The sequence below is a fragment of the Schistosoma haematobium genome, chromosome 3 (assembly GCF_000699445.3).
Source record: "Schistosoma haematobium chromosome 3, whole genome shotgun sequence".
Lineage (NCBI taxonomy): Eukaryota > Metazoa > Platyhelminthes > Trematoda > Strigeidida > Schistosomatidae > Schistosoma > Schistosoma haematobium.
In genome coordinates, this window is record NC_067198.1 from 48,307,675 (window position 1) to 48,328,128 (window position 20,454).

General features: G+C 33.3%; 1 protein-coding gene across 1 annotated transcript; it reads left to right on the top strand.

The window, feature by feature from the left end:
- Positions 1-2,323: 2,323 nt before the first annotated feature.
- MS3_00010689 (uncharacterized protein) lies at positions 2,324-18,563 on the top strand (the record flags this gene model as incomplete). Its single annotated transcript, XM_051219086.1, has 4 exons — positions 2,324-2,330; positions 3,014-3,306; positions 8,507-8,957; positions 18,277-18,563. The coding sequence occupies 4 exons, from the start codon at positions 2,324-2,326 to the stop codon at positions 18,561-18,563; spliced, it is 1,038 nt and encodes a 345-aa protein (XP_051070070.1).
- Positions 18,564-20,454: the final 1,891 nt, after the last annotated feature.

A 20,454-nucleotide genomic window follows, 5' to 3' on the forward strand; every position in this document is an offset into this window, starting at 1 on the left:
CAATATAAACTAACATTTATAGACCTTTAAACGAATGCACATAAATATTATTGTTTTTTTTTTGATAATTTTGTCAGTGTTAGTATTCTTTTTTGTTATTTTTGCTTATCAATGATTACAGAATGATACTTCATCGTTATTAACTTCCTTTCTTCTAACATAATGTCTATTCCAGCCTAATACTGCATAGATGGCTTATGGGCTAAAATAGTTCAATTTTACCCAATAATTCTCAAGTTCGAACCCTACTCCGTCTTTTTTAACTTAAACAAGCGAGTAATATCACAGGCGGTCATAAAAGTGGTATGGTTCAAAAGGGATTACATATTCTCGGTAGAAAAATTACTTTTCAGTGCATTATTCTCATGGAGTGTAGGACTTTTGAGGCTATCTATTTTCATTTCACTTGAATATATTGCAGTACGCGGACTATCATTTAACGAAAAAGACTCTTACTCTGTTGAGTATTAAGAAATAAAAAAATATTTTCTTGGAAAATATCGCCGACTAATTATCAGTGTCATTATGGGCTACAATGTTTGTCCACCATTGAGAATAATAATTCGATATTTGGTTTATTCTATGTATTGGTAGAAATACGAAATCTTATATTTGATTAATGTGAAGTTTCAGACAGTTTCATTTCATATAACAAATTTCCTTGAAGATATCTGTGAACATAACTAAAACAATTGGTGTTTCATTGTCATCTGGAGGAGATTAATTTACAAAGGGAACCTAGATAAATTTATATATTTTATAAATCTTTAATCAAGTTACTGGCTATATGATATATGTGTGATTAACAGAAGAACTTGACAGATTATAATGCTCTGTCTACATATGTGTCAGTGATAGACTTATGAAATTGGATCCAAATTTCAATGCAAATGTTGTTTTCGACTGTTATTTTCAGCACGCAAAAAAAATTCAAAGTTTAAAAGTTTTAGTTTTACCATATTATTATAAACTGAGTTAGTATAAAATTACTGGGATAATGCACATTTCTATCTTGAATTTTCTCGTTTTAATAATCCATTGTCATATCTGAAAGTAGTCTTTTTAATTAAAGAAAAACTAGGTATATGATGTTAAGTATATTTGGAACTTTAAGATAATAGACAGTTGTTGTGTGTAGTGTATCACCATTACCATAATATAGTTATGAATGTTGAAGTATGGCTGATTAAATCAGTGATTTCTAATTTTCATTGAAAAGTCGTTAAAATAAAATGGTTTCACTTTATTTTTTTGTTACGGTTTTTTGTTAATGATCGTTTACAAAGTTAATAACCTAAATAATAAAGGGTTTTGATGATAGTTCCGTATTTATTTTAAACCATTTTAGGTGATCTTTACCGTCTACTGCTTCAGTCTAACTGTTCAAATGAAAAAATCAGCATCTTGAATTCATGTATCATTTAGCCAGGTCCTAAATAGTTTTTTTGTTTATCGTTATGTCACTTCATTGAAAATTAGGTTTGGACAAAAATTTTTCACATCAGAATTTTTTGCTTTATCAACTTTTTAACAAACAGTGCTTCCAAGTTTTCCATGGTGGTCTAGCTTTACTTGACTCATGAACTCAACTATTAAGTAGTTTTTTCTCTATGGTGAAGTGAACTATGTATTGATCAAGGTAATTCATTAACGAATTCGATTAGATTACATAATTTCCAATTTGTTTCAACTATAGTATATAATGATAAACTAGCGTTACTCATAGTTATTTACGACTTATTGAGATCAAGCTGAAGTTTTCAGGTGTTAATTGTTAGTGAATATGTGAGAAATCAGTTGGATTTGTATATTTTTGGTCACCGACTGATATTATTTGCGTTATCATAATAAACATTGCAATCACCATAATATATTACGAACTAATTGGAGTTGGATATATGGAATATCATATCTGACTTCTTAGTGTAAAGATGATCCACTCGTCTTAAGGTCTGAATGTTCTTAGGTTCGTTAGCATACACTGTGGTGATTCGTCTGTCTAGAGGTGCCTCATTTCCTTTATTTTTCTGGTATATATCAGTTCATGACAAATCTATCTTCGAGATAATTTTTAGCCTAAATATCCATACTTGCTTTAACTATATAAAAATCCTCCGTGTAACAGACTGAACTTTATGTATTATAATATTTGGTATTTTGGCATTATTTATGAGATAAATCAGCTAATAAATGAGGTATAATTATTCTTTAATCAAAATTAAGTATTTTTAGCCATTGAAGTAATTTGGATGTTTATAGATGAATCTTGTTATTTTCATTTGATGAAGACTATAACTTTTGTCTTATTTGTATTTAACATTTTATGGTGGGTATTTTTGGATAAGAATCTAATGAGATTTTTTTTATATGTTGTATACACAAGAGTATTTTTACTTTTAATTGACTTTTGAGTAGTCTGTAATTTTCTGTGGCTAGAAACATAACTGATGATATCAATATTTAGTGTTTGTAATCGGTCTACTTCAATTAAACCACACTGTTATGTTATAACACTTATCTTCGACCTAATATGAATTTATCATTTACTTGATATTTAAACAAGAGTTACTTATTCTGATTGAGGTTGAGTTTCATTAAGCACGTAGACTATTCTGAAAACGTTCGATATTAGGTTGGAAAAGTGCTTCAATCAAATTTGCCAATTCGAAAATTTGCTTGTCTATGGATAGTAGATATTTCAAATTTACTTCCCTTCACTTAGAGTTAGCTTTGGAATGCTCGTTCGAAGAGTAATTAGCCTTTAGTGCATATATTGATTTCCTCACGCGGACAATTTCTTGGGATTTTATCACACTGGGTCACATAATCTAGAAGCTATTCATGGAGAAGAATTGTTTCTATCACCATATTTTGATGAATACACGCACAATGATTAGTGTCACGTTAATAATGTTCAGTCGTAATCGAGAGAAAGCCTAATGGCAATGAATTCGAAGAATAAGCAATATATTGTTTAAACTTTTTATAAATAGTTTATTTTTTACTTACTCAGTTAAATCAACACTTCAGTATCAACAAGAGTTGAAGAACAATCAACAAAATACTGCAAAAGACTCAGACTCTTTTAATTCAGTTAATGTAACTGAGTGTATTGAATTGAAGGATGCTAATTTGAACATCAATAATCAACAAAGTGGAACAATGAATTCAAGTTCAAGAAATTCACATTTACCACCATTAAATAGAATTACCGTTATCTCTCAAGATGACTTTCATCAGTTATGTGCTCTTCTGGAGTTTCGCGGTTATTTTCTTATTACATATACAAACAATCGTTCGAAAGAGGTAAGTTTTATTTTTTATAGCTTAACTGAAAATTATTTAAAGTATAGTTTCATGCGTATTTAGTTTTACCGTCTTCAAGGTTTCTGTTATTCTGTACTTCTATGTTTATTCTGAAAATATGGCGCTTGTAATTTAAAATTCATATTTCATTTCCACTTACGAATCATGACCATTAACTTCAAATTTAAAGAAGGTATGTATGTGATATATGGTAACGAATTTAAGGTGTGATTGGTCACTGAGCGTGGACAAACAGGCTCAAAAGGAAATAAGACGAAGCATAGTGGCGTTAACTTGATAGAAGAAAGACAACACTCAACTGACATCACAAGAACAAAAAGCCTCAAAGAAAATAAAATCTAGAGATACTGTCATAGTTCCAGCGTACAAACGACTCACTACAGTAATTATATACAAAGAAGAATGTATCAGGAAAGCCGAGGATTTGCTTGCGGATAAAACGTGTATAAATTAATGAACAAAAATCCAATCAAAAGGTTAGACGACCAAATTTCAAGGACTTAAACAAGCTTATAAAAGGATGACAAATATCAAGTCAAGATCAATGGAAAATAAAATCCAGTAAACCAGTACTCTCTCGATTCTACGGTAGTTCGAAAATACACAAACCAAACATTTTACTACGTCAAACTGTATCACTCCCATACAACATACAATTTATCGAGAGAAAGTTTAAGAATATTGAAGCATTTAGTGGATTCATTCAATCAATCCATCAAATCTATAATCCAGTTCTTGTATAAGGTTAAAGAGATTCAAATCAACAACGATGATTTGATGATATCTCTCGATGTAATAGCCCTATTCATTTCAGTTAAACCAAACTTAGGAAAAGAAACTCGATTCCTGCTCCTTACCAACGACACATATCTTCCAAAGTACACAAAGCTTCAAAGTCAAAGTTTACTAAAACTTATCGATTTATGCTTAACAACATACTATCAATTCAACAACAAAACCTACGAACAAACGAAAGGAACACCGATGGAATCATCAATACCAGGACTTATTGCGAGAGCAGCATTGCAGAGACTTAAAGCCTCGATCCAACCAGTAATCAAGCCGAAAATGTGGTTTCTTTATGTGGACGACGCATCATCATCAAAAAGATGAACTGCAAAACACTAACAATCTGATCTGAGCAACAACCCAAGAACTCACAAAATGGTTTGTGTACAACATTTATTTAAGAGGGTGAGAATACACTGCAGCACACCTGCAGTGCGGAAAAATAAAGAAAAATATCTAGTGACTATCTTTCAAAAGAACGCCTACCCATTCGAATTCACCAAAAAAGTATCAAATCAACTCATCATCAGAAACGAAGTCAAGTACAGAAAACAACCGACGGATCATCCTATCATACATAAATGACATGTCAGAAATTACGAGATAATTGAAGGCGTTTGGAATAGGTGTAGCATACAAACCAGCGAAATCACTTCAATCAATTCTATGTAAAGCAAAGGATGGTATGATAAAAGAAGAAAAACCGAACATCATCTATAAAATAAACTGTTACGACTAAGAAAAATACTGTATTGAATAAAGTGTGCGCCCACTTCATCTTCTCCTGCACGAACATTGATTAGCGGTCAAAAGCCATGACATATCTTCCCTCATATTAATGCATATGAGCAACTATGGACACGCTTTTGACTGAGAAAATGTTGAGATATTAGATAGAGGGAATACTGAAAGCATCAGGGAATTTTTAGAAGCTTGGTACTCAAGTGAGTCAACAAACACATTGGAATCGATTCAGTCTATCAACCAATCAAAAAACATGCACAAATATAGTACTAAGAATCGAATCAAAGGGAGATACAATCAAAATAAAGTTAGGCAATCATAGGTTAGAGGTCAACAATAACCAATGAACATCGAGGTTGACAGGACAAGCTGTGAGTCAGATGTGGAGGAATTCGAACATTTCACTTCTACCTGATTTTTGTGCTGATGATGTTGTTCGGAAGAGCAGTGAAAGCTCACCAACCAAACCATCCAACTCAGATAACAAAACTACCTAAAGCACATCCTACGGACTATTATATATGTGATTTCCTTTCCCCTCATTGGTTTCTATTCTGGACTTACTGAGTGTCACTGTTTGTGATTTTGTGGAATAAAGTATTATCTAGTGTTAATCTGGTCCTCTATTCTGGGTCATGAATCATGAATCTAATATAGCGTGACTAGTCTCTCTATCACCGGAATCAGATAAGGCTGTCTACTCTCCCCCTTCCTCTTTCTTTTGGTGGTTGACTGGATTACGAAGACCTCCACATCTTAGGGAAAGTACGGAATAAAATAGGCAGTTCAGAACCAATTAGACGATTTGGACTTCGCAGATGACCTTACCCTCCCATACCATACATACGAACAAATCCAGATGAAGACAACTAGTGTAGCAGCAGCCTCTGCATCAATAGGCCTCAAAATACACAAAGGAAAAAGCGAGATACTCAAATATAACACAGAGAACACCAACCCAATCACACTTAATGGCGAAACTCTGGAAGATGTGAAATCCTTCACATACCTGGGAAGAATCATCGATGAACGTGGAGGAGGCGAGGATTGGCAAAGCAAGGGTCGCATTCCTACAATCAAAGAACATTTGGAACTAAAAACAACTTTCAACCAATAAAAAAATCAAAATCTTCAATACGATCGTCAAGACAGTTCGAGTGTATGGAGCTGAAACTTTGAGAACTACTACAACCATCTTCAAGAAGGTACAAGTATTTACAAATAATCGTCTGCTCAAGATACTCAACATCCATTGGGCGGATACCATCAGCAACAGCCTTCTGTAGGAAATAACAAACCAGCTGAAGAAGAAATTAGGAAAAAACGTTGAAAGTAGATAGGACATACATTGAGGAAACCACCAAACTGCATCACCAGACAAGCGCTAACTTGGAATCCTGAAGGGAAGTAGAAAAGAGGAAGGCCTAAGAACATATTACGTCGGGAAATAGAAGTAGATATGGAAAGAATGAATAACAACTGGAAAGAGTTGGAAAGGATTTCTCAGGACAGGGTTGGATGGAGAGTGCTGGTGGGCGGCCCATGCTCCTCCACGAGGAGTAACAGGCGTAAGTAAGTTTCACTATCATATTAACGTATTATTGCTGTATACCTATGTTCCGGAGATCCGGAAAATTCCTTGAAAAAAGTCAAAAAGGTTCTGAAGACTCTGAGAAACATCTTATCCAATCAATATTCAATATAAGTTTTGCCAAAAACATCTAGAAAGTGACAAGTCACATTTCGCGTTTCTGATCGGATGATTACCTTTACTGCTACTATGTTTAATAGTGTCTCAGAAATTTCCGAAAGCCCAAGACCATTTAATATGCTATAGATACCCTAGATTTTCTGTATATAAACGAGTTTTGGAGTGAAGCGTTCTTTCTATATTTCGCGCCTTTTCTCTAATGTTCAAGTTGCTGTGTAGATCAGCCTGAGTGGAGTACTAGAAAGCTTAGGAAACAGAAACTGGAGTTCAGTTGGAAGAGTTACCAACCTGATAGAGAAAAATATATTTCAAACCACCCGTTATGTAAACATTAACTTGACGTTTACATAATATAAAGATCCATTATTATGTTTTTTAGTCAACATTTCTTCTATGATTTCAAAACCACTTAATAATTCTTATGGTGATGATTATTGTTACATTTGCCACTTATTGTGTCTGAGATATGTTTATTTAACTTGTGCTTGGCACTGAAGCCCACGGAATCCGATGGCGCGTAGTGGAAACACAAAGAACTGCTAATACGGATTTATTTGACTTTTAAAATAAGTCAAAATGATTTATAAATACATCATTTTTAGATGATTTATTTACATTTATATTAACAGTACTGATCTGAGCAGTACTTAACGTCAATTAATCAATAACTAACTGGGTGAACACTTTTACAATATCATACAATTAGGCATATATCATTATCACATAACTAAGTCATATCATCACTCCTCGAAACGTGATTACATGTTATGGACAATTATTCCCAAATAATTTCGCATCGCATTAACTCTCCAATCATTGCTCGCTGTGCCAGTTATATGACTGAATAAATATTTCCACAGTAGAAATCAGAAGTTGATCTACGCTAGACCACTACCCTGAACACAGGACTTGAACACGGGGCCTTCGGTTTCGCGTGCGGATACCCCTGAGCTGGCATCCAACGGTGTTAATATCTAACTTCAATTGATCCATGATCTTGTGTAACCCTTCATCCATTGTGCGAGATCGTGGGAGTCCGCCGCTGAGGAGTCCCGTACTAGGACGAAACGGTCATCCAGTGCCTCCAGATTTTCAGTAGTGGTTTAGCTTAGACCAACTCATGAATTCTACTTTGATCTACTATAATCTCCACAAATCCTCCTTACTGGGAATAAATATTTAACAGAGAAATGTTTCTTCCACCTTTAACAATAACTCAATTGATTTCTCATGCTATATTCTGTAACCGGAGGAAATAAAGTTTGCTGCTCAACGATTTGTAGTAGTTAATTATCTAACGGAGGCAGTAAAGTTACCAGTATTATAATTCCCTGTTATTTTACGTACTAGTTGCTACACTTATAATGGATGTGAAAAGTTTCATGTCGCCTTCTATGTATCTACTTTTGAGTGGAACTTAGAGGTTGTTTATTTAAGTCAACACTATCTAATTATTGTAAAGTTGTAATAAAATAGTAACAAGTGATTAATTGTAGGTCATGTCAGAGTTATGAATTTTGATAAGTAAGAAGTTTAGCCTGGATGTGGAGCCAAGGGCGGAAGATTTCATTTGTTCATTGTATGTTTTAATCTAACTTCATTAAAACAAAATTCATTTTATTGATTTACCAGAATCATTTCAAATTTTACACTGAACAGTAAGCATTGAATAGTTGAAATAAAATGTCAACTATATTTACACTTTATTTGAAAAAACAGTTTTTATTGACCTGGCTTTTTACATTGACTTTAGTACATAATTTTTATGAACTGAACAACGTAGCTAGTGGTGGTTTTTATTCAGTTTCATGCTAAAAAATATCAGTATTTCACACTCGATGCACTTTTTGTTTGGCACTAATATGCATTCTCTTTTTAAAAAACTAATTGTAGTATTACCACGAAATATTTGACTTTTGGTTTAAAATGTTTTAGACAGCCTGTTATCGAATTCCTATCGATTTGACAGAGAAATATTCTTCGAAAGATGAGATTTCTTACATTTTGGATAAATCTTTTTTGATGAATCATAACAACACAAACAGCAATATATCGGATGATAACAGTAATAACAAATCAAAAATACCATATGGTGAGCCAGATAATTTGATAATAGTAACAACGAATTCATCATGCTGTGACAATTTTCTTCGATGTTTCTCTCTTCCACTCAATTCTAGTGGAAATGAGAACAGTTTGATAGGAGATTGGACAATTGATTTTTACTGGAACCGTACACCAGAAATGTACGAGTTTGGTGAAGAGGGTTGGAGTAGTGTTGGTTCACCTGTTGGCGCATTATCAGGTGTTTATGATCTGGTTGATGTGAAACTAAAGTATCGTTTTGATAGAAATTCTGGATTTGACTTTCTAATAAGTGGAAATGGTATGTTTAGAGGTCACTTCATTTTATTAAACTATACTATTCCCTGCAATGAAGAGGTTTACGTTTTGTTTTGCTTAAATTCACCTTAAGAAAACAGTCGTCAAATATACGCCTTTTAGTTGTGAGTGGTTGTTAGTTATTGGAAGTCTTGATGCTCGAATTCCTTCTTCTTGGTCATCATTAGCAAGTCATACCAACGATCTTTTGCTCCCTTAGTGGATACAAGCCTACATCACATAGTATTGCAGTAACAAATCGCATGATCAGTCTGCTTGAAACATGTTACAACTCCGGTAAAACTAAACTATATACGCTAATCGGTTGTTGATCGGCAACCGATCCAGCGATATCTGGTCATAACTGCTCTAGAATGGTACATTGATAATTAACGATTATTAGAACTATTGGTGATTAGCAGTTAGTATGTTATTTCTCTTAAATGCATCTGATTTGTTGGAAGAGAGCCAATTTCTTCGAACCAACTCCTTGAAATTCTGCGATGCTGAAATCTAAGGTGAAAATATCTGTTGTTCCATCGCGTCTATACTAACTTACATAATTAATGATTTGAATTTTATATAAGATAATCGATAATTACATTTTTTTTATTAAACAGTTTCTGGTTCTCTATTGTAGCTGAATTTATTTTGTAGGTGCTACCATGTGATCACGTTTTGTAAATAAGATAATAATAATTTATTAACTTATTTTCATTGTGCATGCTTTTGTTGTTGTTTTTTCACCTCTATGTGTATAAAAATACCGTTTCTACTCTGAAAAATATTTTTGAAGTAGAAGAATCATTGATAATGATGATAACGAAACAAAAAAATCGACTTGAAGATTCCATGAAGTAATTATTTATGTTTCGTCTTAACGTTTATTTAATTTCTGCAAATGTTTCGAAACCAAATAACTATCTTATTATTCTGAGTCATGAAATTAAAGTTTTAGCGTTGTTGTTAAATAGCAAAAGCAACTGATAAGAGCAAATAAAAGGAGGAAATTTCATTCCAGTCACTACTAAATAGAACTTAATAAGTAGACATTGTTATATGCATATTGTACTTCGAAATTGCTTGAGGTGACTAACTCTTTGACATTTGTAGATAGACGAGTCCAAATTTAATGATTCTCTTCATTGAAAAACTGGTTGTATTTTGCAGACAAACACTTTATAGAATGCACAGACCTTAGTTTTGAAAACAGTATTTTCAAACTACGTTTTTCACATCAGCGGTTAAAAATGAAATTTCTCTATCATTTATAGATGATCCAGGTGAACAAAAGAATGTTTTGTCAAATTAAAAAAAAAATGATATTTATACAACAATACCACTAATTCTGAATTTTCAGATAAATCTTCTAATGAGCAAGATGAGATGTTTTGAACGAAATCCACTATATAAAAATAACAACCAGAAAGTTTAACAAAAAAATATTCAGTTTCTTTCAACTTTATAAAAATCACAATTGTCTTAGTTTCAATTTTGTGTCTTAAATAATTTAATTATAATAATCGAAATGAATAGAGATTGAAGGTGGTTAGTAGTAGTATTCAGGACGCTCGTTAGATTCTACTTAGAACTTTTCGGTTGAATGTGCCTGCATCCGAGTTCAATCACTTTAAATACCATCACACTACCTACTTAGCTACTGGAATCAGTAGCCGGTTCGAGTCCCAGAGTGTACATCAACTTTGAGATTCAGGTAGGCACAGTTGATGAGTCTGAATAGAACGAAACATCCATCCTGAATTCCATTGCTTCAAATTGCTTGTGACTTAATGGTAATATTGAGGTAGTATGCATATATACCAAGAGAAACTGATCAATCATAGTCGTAAATATCAATGAGAAGATTTAACCAACCATTAGATATAAGTTAAATAATATCTAGTTTTTTCTTTTATTCAATTACATTTTCGTATATCAAAATGAAGAGTTTTTCTAATAAAGATTTACTTTAGCCTTAAATTAGAATGAAAAGCTTACAGATCATGTTCACAGATAATTGAATAAATTAATCAGTAGATATTTATGTGAAGAGATTTATTTTATTTAAAAATTATCGGTCAATTCAAATGTTGTGTAATAAGAGGATCCATAAACTGATTTATATTTTTCATTGTTTATTATTAAAACTATTTTATAATAACCTACACTCATAATTCAATAGTTGGTTTCATTGAATGAATATTCATTAAAAAAAAAACCCAGTATGAATGAGAAAAAAAATAATTAAAAATTAAACAGTTTCTAATTCATAGTCCATATATATCAAATGTATTTTATGATAATTATTCATAAATCATGCAAAAATTAAATGATTAAAACTACAAATAATAATAATTATTATTATTATTTAATTAAATAGTGGAAAAATGAAATAGGGTGTTATGGAAATTTAAAATTCCTGTGACAGTCATAAAACTTGAAGCTTTCCTTCTTAACGTACACGTATCAGGCTTGTATCTGTCGATAATGAGGGCTCTGACAAAATGCATTGGTTATTACGAACCGTCTAACAATGTCAATAGTATATGTTCAGTAGTTAATAATCTGAAATAAGTTACTAGCAAAAGTGCAATAGTTATTTACTTATGTTGTTAGAAGCTTTGATCTCCTAGATATTGATTTATTAGTATGGAATAAAACATGGTATTCCAAATTAGGATGAAGTTTCAATCATTTAATTTTTTTTTGGTTAAAGTTTATCAGTTGAAACTCGAATAAAAAAAATTAGTCTTCAAATTACAGTAAGCTTCTATAGAACATTAAAATGACAAAACATTTGTTAGGACTTTCAAAATTTTTCTAAAAAGTGGTGTTTTTGATAACTCACAAATGTACATAAATTTTGATAGATACTACTCCAACTAAATGGGTAACGAATTCTTAAATTTCAAAGATTTGGATTTATTCCAAGCTCATTGTGTCTTCCACTTTTTCTTGAACATTTGATCCACCAAGAGACATCAGTTATATCGATCTACTGTTCGTTTCATGGTGCCATATCATAAACCAGCATCATTTGGTTTTTATAATTACTTTGAGCATCACTAAATATTACTGAGTATGATAACCACAGAACAACCATATCTAAAACGACTTAAAGTCATGTGCAGTTCAAACGGGATTTCAGTATTTATGATTGTATAATAATCAAATCTCTTAGGTGCTAGCAAAAGCAAGTACTTCCAGTCGCGGTCTCTGTGGTAACTGAATTTCGCTGAAAATAAATCCATGCTCAGCATTTGGTCGCTGAGTGATAATCAGCGTCGTGTTTATTTACTGCACAGTGTTGATCGATTCCCATCAATATAAAGACTAATTCTTTCAGTTCGACATCGGAGCTATTGTTTCAACCAAGAAACTGGAAGACATGAGTTCAGATCTTATTTGGTAACATTAGTTTTCCGAAGACTGACGATAGTTGATAGTAGAAAACACTACCCAGCACAAAACTTAGGTTCAAAGATTCTGTAGATCATCTTTGAGAATTTAATGTATCTTGATGTTGCATAGCTAATAGTTTCTTTCCACAAAATGAAAACCATGTAATACCATAGCATACAGCAACAATGAGGGTATTCCTATGCTGATAGCTTTTTTGTAAATGAAACTACATCAATGGTTTTCAAGTTGTCAAGTAGAAGTTTCTGCTGTAATGTAGCTCCGTTATTTTTAATCAGTATGAAATGTTCAATTATATTTCTCATAAACAAAACAGAATTAATGAATTCTGTTTTGTGCTATAAACCAACAAAATGTCTTAGTAAACCTTCAGAACAAAATGTATGTCAACTATTTTTTTTAAAGAAAAATAATTTAATAGAAATTATTTGTCTTAATTAAAAATTCAAATGAATTGCATGAAAACAAATTTATGCAAATATGTTAGTCTATTAAGTTTGATTAATACGATGTTGTTAAATATTTCGTTATAACACATTTCCAGAAAAAATATTTTTCCTTATAAATGAAGTAAAATTCATGAAATGTGATAATTCTCTAGTTTTCTATTGATATAAAAGAAAACAAGAACATTCATAATTCGTCGTAGATAGAAACGTCCTAGTTATGGATATTTTAATTAAGAGCGACTTAGAACTATTTTCAAATTATTTGCATACAATGAAGTGTTCTGGATATTTATATTAAAATTGAGAACTGGTTGGACTAGTCAGCTGCTTTGTCCTCATTTTTGGACGTTCGAATGCAGTGTACATTTGACTATAAGGTGGGACATCGAATTTAGGAATTTAGGCTATTGGACAAGCATCAAACCATTTAGTTACTGGGTCAGGATAAAGTGGTCACCATAACCAACTTTAGACAATCGGGTATGTAGTATGGTTGTCATCAAGAGTCCTGGGAGAGTAAATTACTCGCTGCTGATTGAAAAACGCCACTGACCACGGTTTCCTACTAGAACGTTTGGAAACCAATGTCAAAACAAGTCAATGAAACAGCATAAAATTTCATTGAAATCATAAATTCGGATGCTGACTCACTGGTCTAGATGTCAAGCGTTCATGTATTAAACTGAAGGTCTTGAGTTCGATTCCCAAGGGTGGGATGCTGAATGCACATTACTGCGAAGTTCCATAATAGGACGAAATGTCCGTCCACTGCTTCCAGGTTTTAAATAGTGGGTCTAAGATTAATTGATGATTTAAGTAAAATTCGACAATCTCTACAACCCCTTACTGATTGGTATCAAATTGTTTTTGTGATAGGTAGTATATGAAGATTTGATGCTTTATAAAGATGATTCTCGTCACGTTCTGAAATTACGCTTGATAATGGCCTCAGTAACCTTTGGCCTCACATCCAGGCTAAACTTTTCACTTATCAAAATTCATAACTCTGACATAACCTACAATCAATCACTTGTTTCTATTTTACTACAACTTTACAGTAATTAAATAGTGTCAAATTAAATAAACAACCTCTACGTTTCCCTCAAAAGTGGATACATGGAAGGCGATATGAAACTTTTCATTATAAGTGTAGCAACTAGTACGTGATTTTTGATTCAATATTTCTGTTGAAGTGAAGTTGAGTGATGAATTTGAAAAAGTGGATAAGAGTTAACCTCGGTGCATGGTTTTTTATCACTTGGTGGTCAAAACCTGACATCGTGCAATGTTTTAGTTAGGCACGTTCGATTACTTATGTAGTTGATATCTTATATGTTAAAAACGAAACGACTTGTTTTCTAGGTTTTTAAAGGCTGTGTAGACTCAATATATTACTAGATAAGTTGAGATTTGAAGCGAAAGGCACTGAATTCAAGTCGCGGTGTTGACTTACTTACTCATGTCTGTTACTCCCGATGGAGCATAGGCCGCCGACCAGCATTCTCCAACCCACTCTGTCCTAAGCCTTCCAGTCTAGTTCTATCCAATTTTTGTTCATTTTTCTCACGTCTGTCTCCATTTCTCGAAGTAATGTGTTCTTTGGTCTTCCACTTTTCCTTTGGCCTTGAGGATTCCATACAAAGGATTGTCTTGTGAGTCAGTTGGGTGCTTTCCTCAATGTGTGTCCTATCCACTTCCAGCGCTTCTTCCTGATTTCTTCCTTCGCTGGGATCTGGTTTGTTCTCTCCGACAGTAGGTTGCTGCTGATAGTGTCTGGCCAACGGATCCAAAGTATTTTGTGTAGAAGACTGTCAATAAACACCTATATCTTCTGGATGATGGCTTCCGTGATTCTCCAGGTTTCCGCCCCATACAGTAGAACTGTGTTGACATTTGTATTGAAAATTTTGACCTTGTTATTGGTTGACAGTTGTTTTGAGTTCCAGATGTTATTCAGTTGTAAATATGTTGCTTTTGCTTTGCCGATCCGCGTTTTCACTTCTCCATTAGATTCACTGCGTTCATTAATGATGCTGCCCAGATATGTCAAGGTTTTTACATCTCCCAAATCTTCGTCAAGTGTTATTCGATTGTTGCATGCTGTGTTGTATCGGAGAATCTTGCTTTTCCCTTTGTGTATGTTGCGACGTACTACTGCTGAGGCTGCTGTCAAACTGGTCGTCTTCTGCAGTTGTTGTTGTGTGTGTTGACACTAACACTAAAATATAGATATGTCCAGATGATATGCTCTAAATGAAACGAAATGGTTGTCCTTCATTCTACTATCAGCTAATATTAAACCGTAGATTAGCAACAATCCTAACGTAAAATACCTCCACAATTATAACAGGATATCGATTTTTAACTAACTGCGCTTCTGGTCATATTCACAGCATATTCAGTATAATTGGAATTCATCTTCATATTCATAATGTTCTTTTATATTTAACAAGAAAGTAAGAGAATTAAACACTCATTTTGTTGAGGAATTTCATTGGTGTTTTTTGTTTGATATGTTTTCTGTTGTGACTATTTTTGCTTACTAATTTGTAAACGTTCAATAATCTCTTAGAATTGTAAATGATAGTAAATGATAGATGGTTTTTAAAAAAAAGTTATCTGTTGTTCTATGAACATTATTTCAAAGTTCAAGATTGTTGGCATAAAATTCTTTAGTTCTATGGAAAACTAACCAAATATTTTGTTTGTCTAAAGGTCTATTTATTTAGGTTAACAAAATAATGCTTTAATCATATGGTGACGTGTACTGCAATAACGATTTTTAAAATAGAAAATGATCCTTTATTGTGATTCTGTTGATCAGTTCCTGATAGACCAATGATTATTTTTAATTTGAACGTTTTAAGTTATATAAGTTATAATAAGTTCTTAGAGCAACATTACATGTATTCCAGTTTACCTAAAGAGAGTTTGTAAATTAACAGTGTAACTTTCTGTTTTTTAACTAAATTAAAATTCGAAACCTTTCCATTGGGATAGCTCTGTTATTCTTATGTGTTAGCGGGACATAGACTGGATTGAAGCATGCTCAATGCATGATTGCTTTGATGCACGCTGATTGGCTAATTCTTAACCAATCAGCACTACCCGATAGTTGGAGAACACTCTAGAACCTTCTCGAGTAAAAGCTATAAATATACTAACGTTTTCTCTATTATACTTCTTACTTGCTTCTTACTTCCATCTAACCTTGTTATTTGGAATATAATCTCTTTCCTGTTCATCCGTGTTCTGATTTGGGGACTTGTCGAGTGAATCGGTGTCCGGGAATACTAAGCAATAGGAATAGCTGGGTCATAACCGTAAGCAAGAGATTATAACATTATGTTTCTCAGTTTTCATAAATGTTTCGACTGAAATGACAGATGTACAAATCATATTGTTTTGTTTAACTTGAATTTGTAGTAGTTCACTTAATTGAAAATGTATCGTTTCTTGACTTGTTACTTTCCGTCTTTCTCACTTTTCCTACCGTTTGGAGATGAGATTGAAGAATATTTTCGATTGATGAGTAATATTTTAAATAACATACTCCTAGGATCTTAGCGCTTACAAATTGACGTGAATATAACCTTAATTATGGATCAATGAGTTGTTTACTTATAATCCCTTAAGCGATAAGTTGATAATCATATTTCTACCTTGAATTTTACCTTAATCGTCGCGTTTATTATTTTTGTGAAGGTGGTTAATACAAAGTATTGTAAAGTTGGCAATGTAATTTTGTAGCTTGTTTTAACGCATTGAAATACTTTGTTAACAAAGGCTTATGAAATCGATGCTTTTTTCTTAACGTTTAACTGAAATAAACATGTTTAGGAAGTAAATTATACTTATATTTTATATATTCCAAACTAATTGGCTTTAAATATTTTTTTCGAGTAAAAAACTTATGCAAGATTGATTACTTTTCCTTAAAATTCATTTTTATTCTTTAATCTGAAGATAGGGATATTTTATAGTTCAACGAAAGATTGATTTATGTCACTCGGTGTCTAAAAGAATTTGACGTTATATTAAACAACAGCCTGTTTTAATGAACTCTGAACATTTGAGCAAATACTTGTTTTAAATAACTTCGTTAGCTGACTATTGAGTTGTAAACACACGATTATTTTATTACAGTGGCCAAAACTAGGCATCAACAAAGCATTTTAATTAAAAAACTTTATACGTCAGTATAGTTAGCTTACTACAGCTATTAGTGACATGGGTGTGGTTTTTGCAGTTATAGGGCAGTAGGAAACATTGTCTAGAACTATTGTGAGGTAAATTCCATGTATTTAAAAGACGAATATTAGATTTATTAGTATCTCAAATGGAATTTACTGCATTTGAGAGACTAAAAACTCGGAAATTAAAACGTTATTTACTGTCAGATAATCAAACCTTAAAGACCATAAGGGGATTGTTGTGTTTTTAAGCCCAGTCGATTATCATATGATTTATTTGCCAATCAAAATGCAACTTATACAATCCTAGTACTGTGCCAAACCAATGACTTTCGACCTGTATCAGCAACCCAGCGTTCTTATTGATCCTTTGTACTCCTATCACCTCCAGTTGAGTCGAGAACGCTAACAACAGTTTTCATTATGGGAATCATTTATTTCAAACACACTTGATTTATATATCAGCCAAATAGATCACATAATATCATAAAATAGGAAATAACATTTATGAAAGATCTGACCAAGAGGTGACTGTGGACGTGGGAGACTGTAATTAATAAAGTGAGCATAATTTAAGAATAGTAAGTCGTAAAATAATATTAATCTGTAGGTCAAAATGAAGCTTATAATATGAGGAATATATATAATAGTTACTGAATAGTTATACAATAAGAATATATATATATATATATAATGTTAGTCTATTATCAGTCCTCAGAAGTTACGTGTAATTTGATTCTCATTAGGATATAGTAGGGATACTAAGCGAAGACTGATAGTGGCTAGCAGTGGAATCTTGGATGCGCGTTTCATCCTATTCATGACTCGTCATGTGGATTTACCTGCATCCCAGAGTTGCTGTTCACTCCGGAACTCGGACCCAGCGCCATTCCCTTCACAAGCCATCACGTCGTCCACTTAGCTACTGGGCACACATAACTTGTGCAATAGGGTGGTTTAGTTTATATATATGCTCATGACTTAGGGCGATATCGAGGCAATCCTCACAAGATGCACATATGCCAATAAGAGACTGATTAATTGCAGTCCCAAACACCAATGGTAAGATTCGAAAACTCAATATAAAAATGATATAAGTGAAATTATTTAAGTGATTGGGATGGATTTCTCTATATTTATATTTGTCACACTACACTTTGTGTTTGTGTTTCTTTCATTTGTTCTGTATATAGAGTTCAAAAATATTTTAATATAACTTTTTTAATTTTCGGATCCTATTTATTTTTATTTTTATTTCTAGATACTAAGGAATTTATTGTACATAGCTTAGCTGAAAAGCGTTTACAAGCTAGAGTTGGTGATTATTATGAATGTGTTTCAGAGACTCAATTTGTTTTTGATACAGAAAATAGTACAGTAGTTAATTCGAATGATAATTACAATAAATCACATAACGACAAATGGAATATTATAATGAGTTTACAAAGTGTACGCTCTCAAGCATTTGCTGACGTCAATGTACCAGAATTTACTGGAGCAAGTAAGTACGCTTTCTTAGTCACATCCTGTATATGTAAATATAACTGACAATACCTCCTACTGTCAGCATGAATTACATTCAAAATAGCATGATTTCATTCCATTAATACAATTTAGCAGCAAAGCGTTGTACCATTTATCACACGTCAATATTGAGATTATATATATTTCAAAAACAGATGCAAACAACAAAGAAACATTTCAATAAACCATATATATATTGGTGCTGTTCAAAGAAGAACTATAAACACCCATAAAATGCGAATATCATGAATCCGCAATCGTCAAATGATTCATCAAAACAAAGAAGGAGGGAATCGAAATGAATATTATCATATGCTATGAACCCACCATTGATAGCAGTGACGAGGATAAACATCAGTTTTACGAGAGGCTTCAGTCGATCACAGAGAAGTGCCCAGAAGAGAACCTGATCATCCTCATAGGATACCTAAATATGAAAGTCGAAATGTACAACAAGATATAATGAGACGAAATGATGGACTAACTGAGAGAAAGGAACGAGAATTGCGAGAGATTCGCAAATTTATGTACATTCAGCAAAATGGTTGTAGGTGGAACTATATTCCCACATAAACACATACACAAGGCTACATAGGTCTCATTCGACCACATCACAGAGAACCAGATTGATCATATTTGTATTACTAGCAAATTCAGAATGTCAATGGAAGGCGGGAGGACCGAGAGAGGAACTGACATAACTTCAGATCACAACCTAGTGGTTTCAAAGATGAAACTGGAGCTTAAGAAGCACTGAACAACTGAACAAACAGCATTACAAAGTTTCAATACAGCCTTTCTACGAGATACTGACAAACTCCACGAATTCAAGTTAGCTCTCAGTGACAGGTTCCAAGCCTTACAAGATCTACTGAAAGAAGAAGAAACTCTTATGGAGGACAACAGGAAAGGGATCAAAGAAGCACTAACTTCAACTTGTCAGGAGGTGCTGGGGCGCGAGAAGTATCATCATAAGGCATAGATCTCTATTGAAAACCTAAACAAGATTCAAGAAAGGAAGAAGAAGAAGAAGAAGACAGCAATTAACAACAGCTGAACATGAAAGGGAAATTAAAGGAACACGCTGAATATAAACAAGTAAACATGACAATGAAGAGGAGTATCCGAGCCGACAAGCAGAAATACATGAGAGACCTAACACCGACGGCGGAGAAGGTTGCCAGAGAAGGAAATATGAGACGACTATATGGTGCAACGAAATAACTGGCAGAGAAATCTTGTAAACTAGAGAGACCGGTCAAGGAAAAAGAAGGCAAGCCAACCACTAAGAGACATCACACTACTATCTATACTGGGGGACGTTTTAAGCAGAGTGTTGTTGAACCGGATGAAGGATTTAGTAGACGCTCAATTTCGGTATCAACAGACTGTATTTCATGAGGATCGGTCGTGCATAGATCAAATCACGACATCACTGATCATTGTTGAGTGGAATTCGTTACGACACGTCAACTTTCTTGACATTGAGAAAGCGTTTGACATTGTGGATAGGAGAACCTTGTGGAACCTTCTTCGACACTATGGTGTACCTGAGAAGATCGTCAACATTATTCGCAATTCATACAACTGACTTTACTACAAAATGGTGCGTGTAGTAGTACAGTTGACAGACGCATTCCGAATGAGGACCTGAGTCAGACATAGCTGTCTACTTTCCCCCTCTCTCTTTCTTCTGGTGGTTGACTGGATTATGAAGACTTCCAAATCTGAGGGAAGGTACGGATACATTTAGACAATTTGGACATCACAGATGATCTAGCTCTTCTGTCTCATACACATCAACAAATACAAGTGAAGTTCGCCATTTAAGCAGCAACCTCTGCAGCAATGGGCTTCAACGTACACAAGGGAAAAAGCATGATCCTCAAATGCAACACAAGACACCGACTGAATC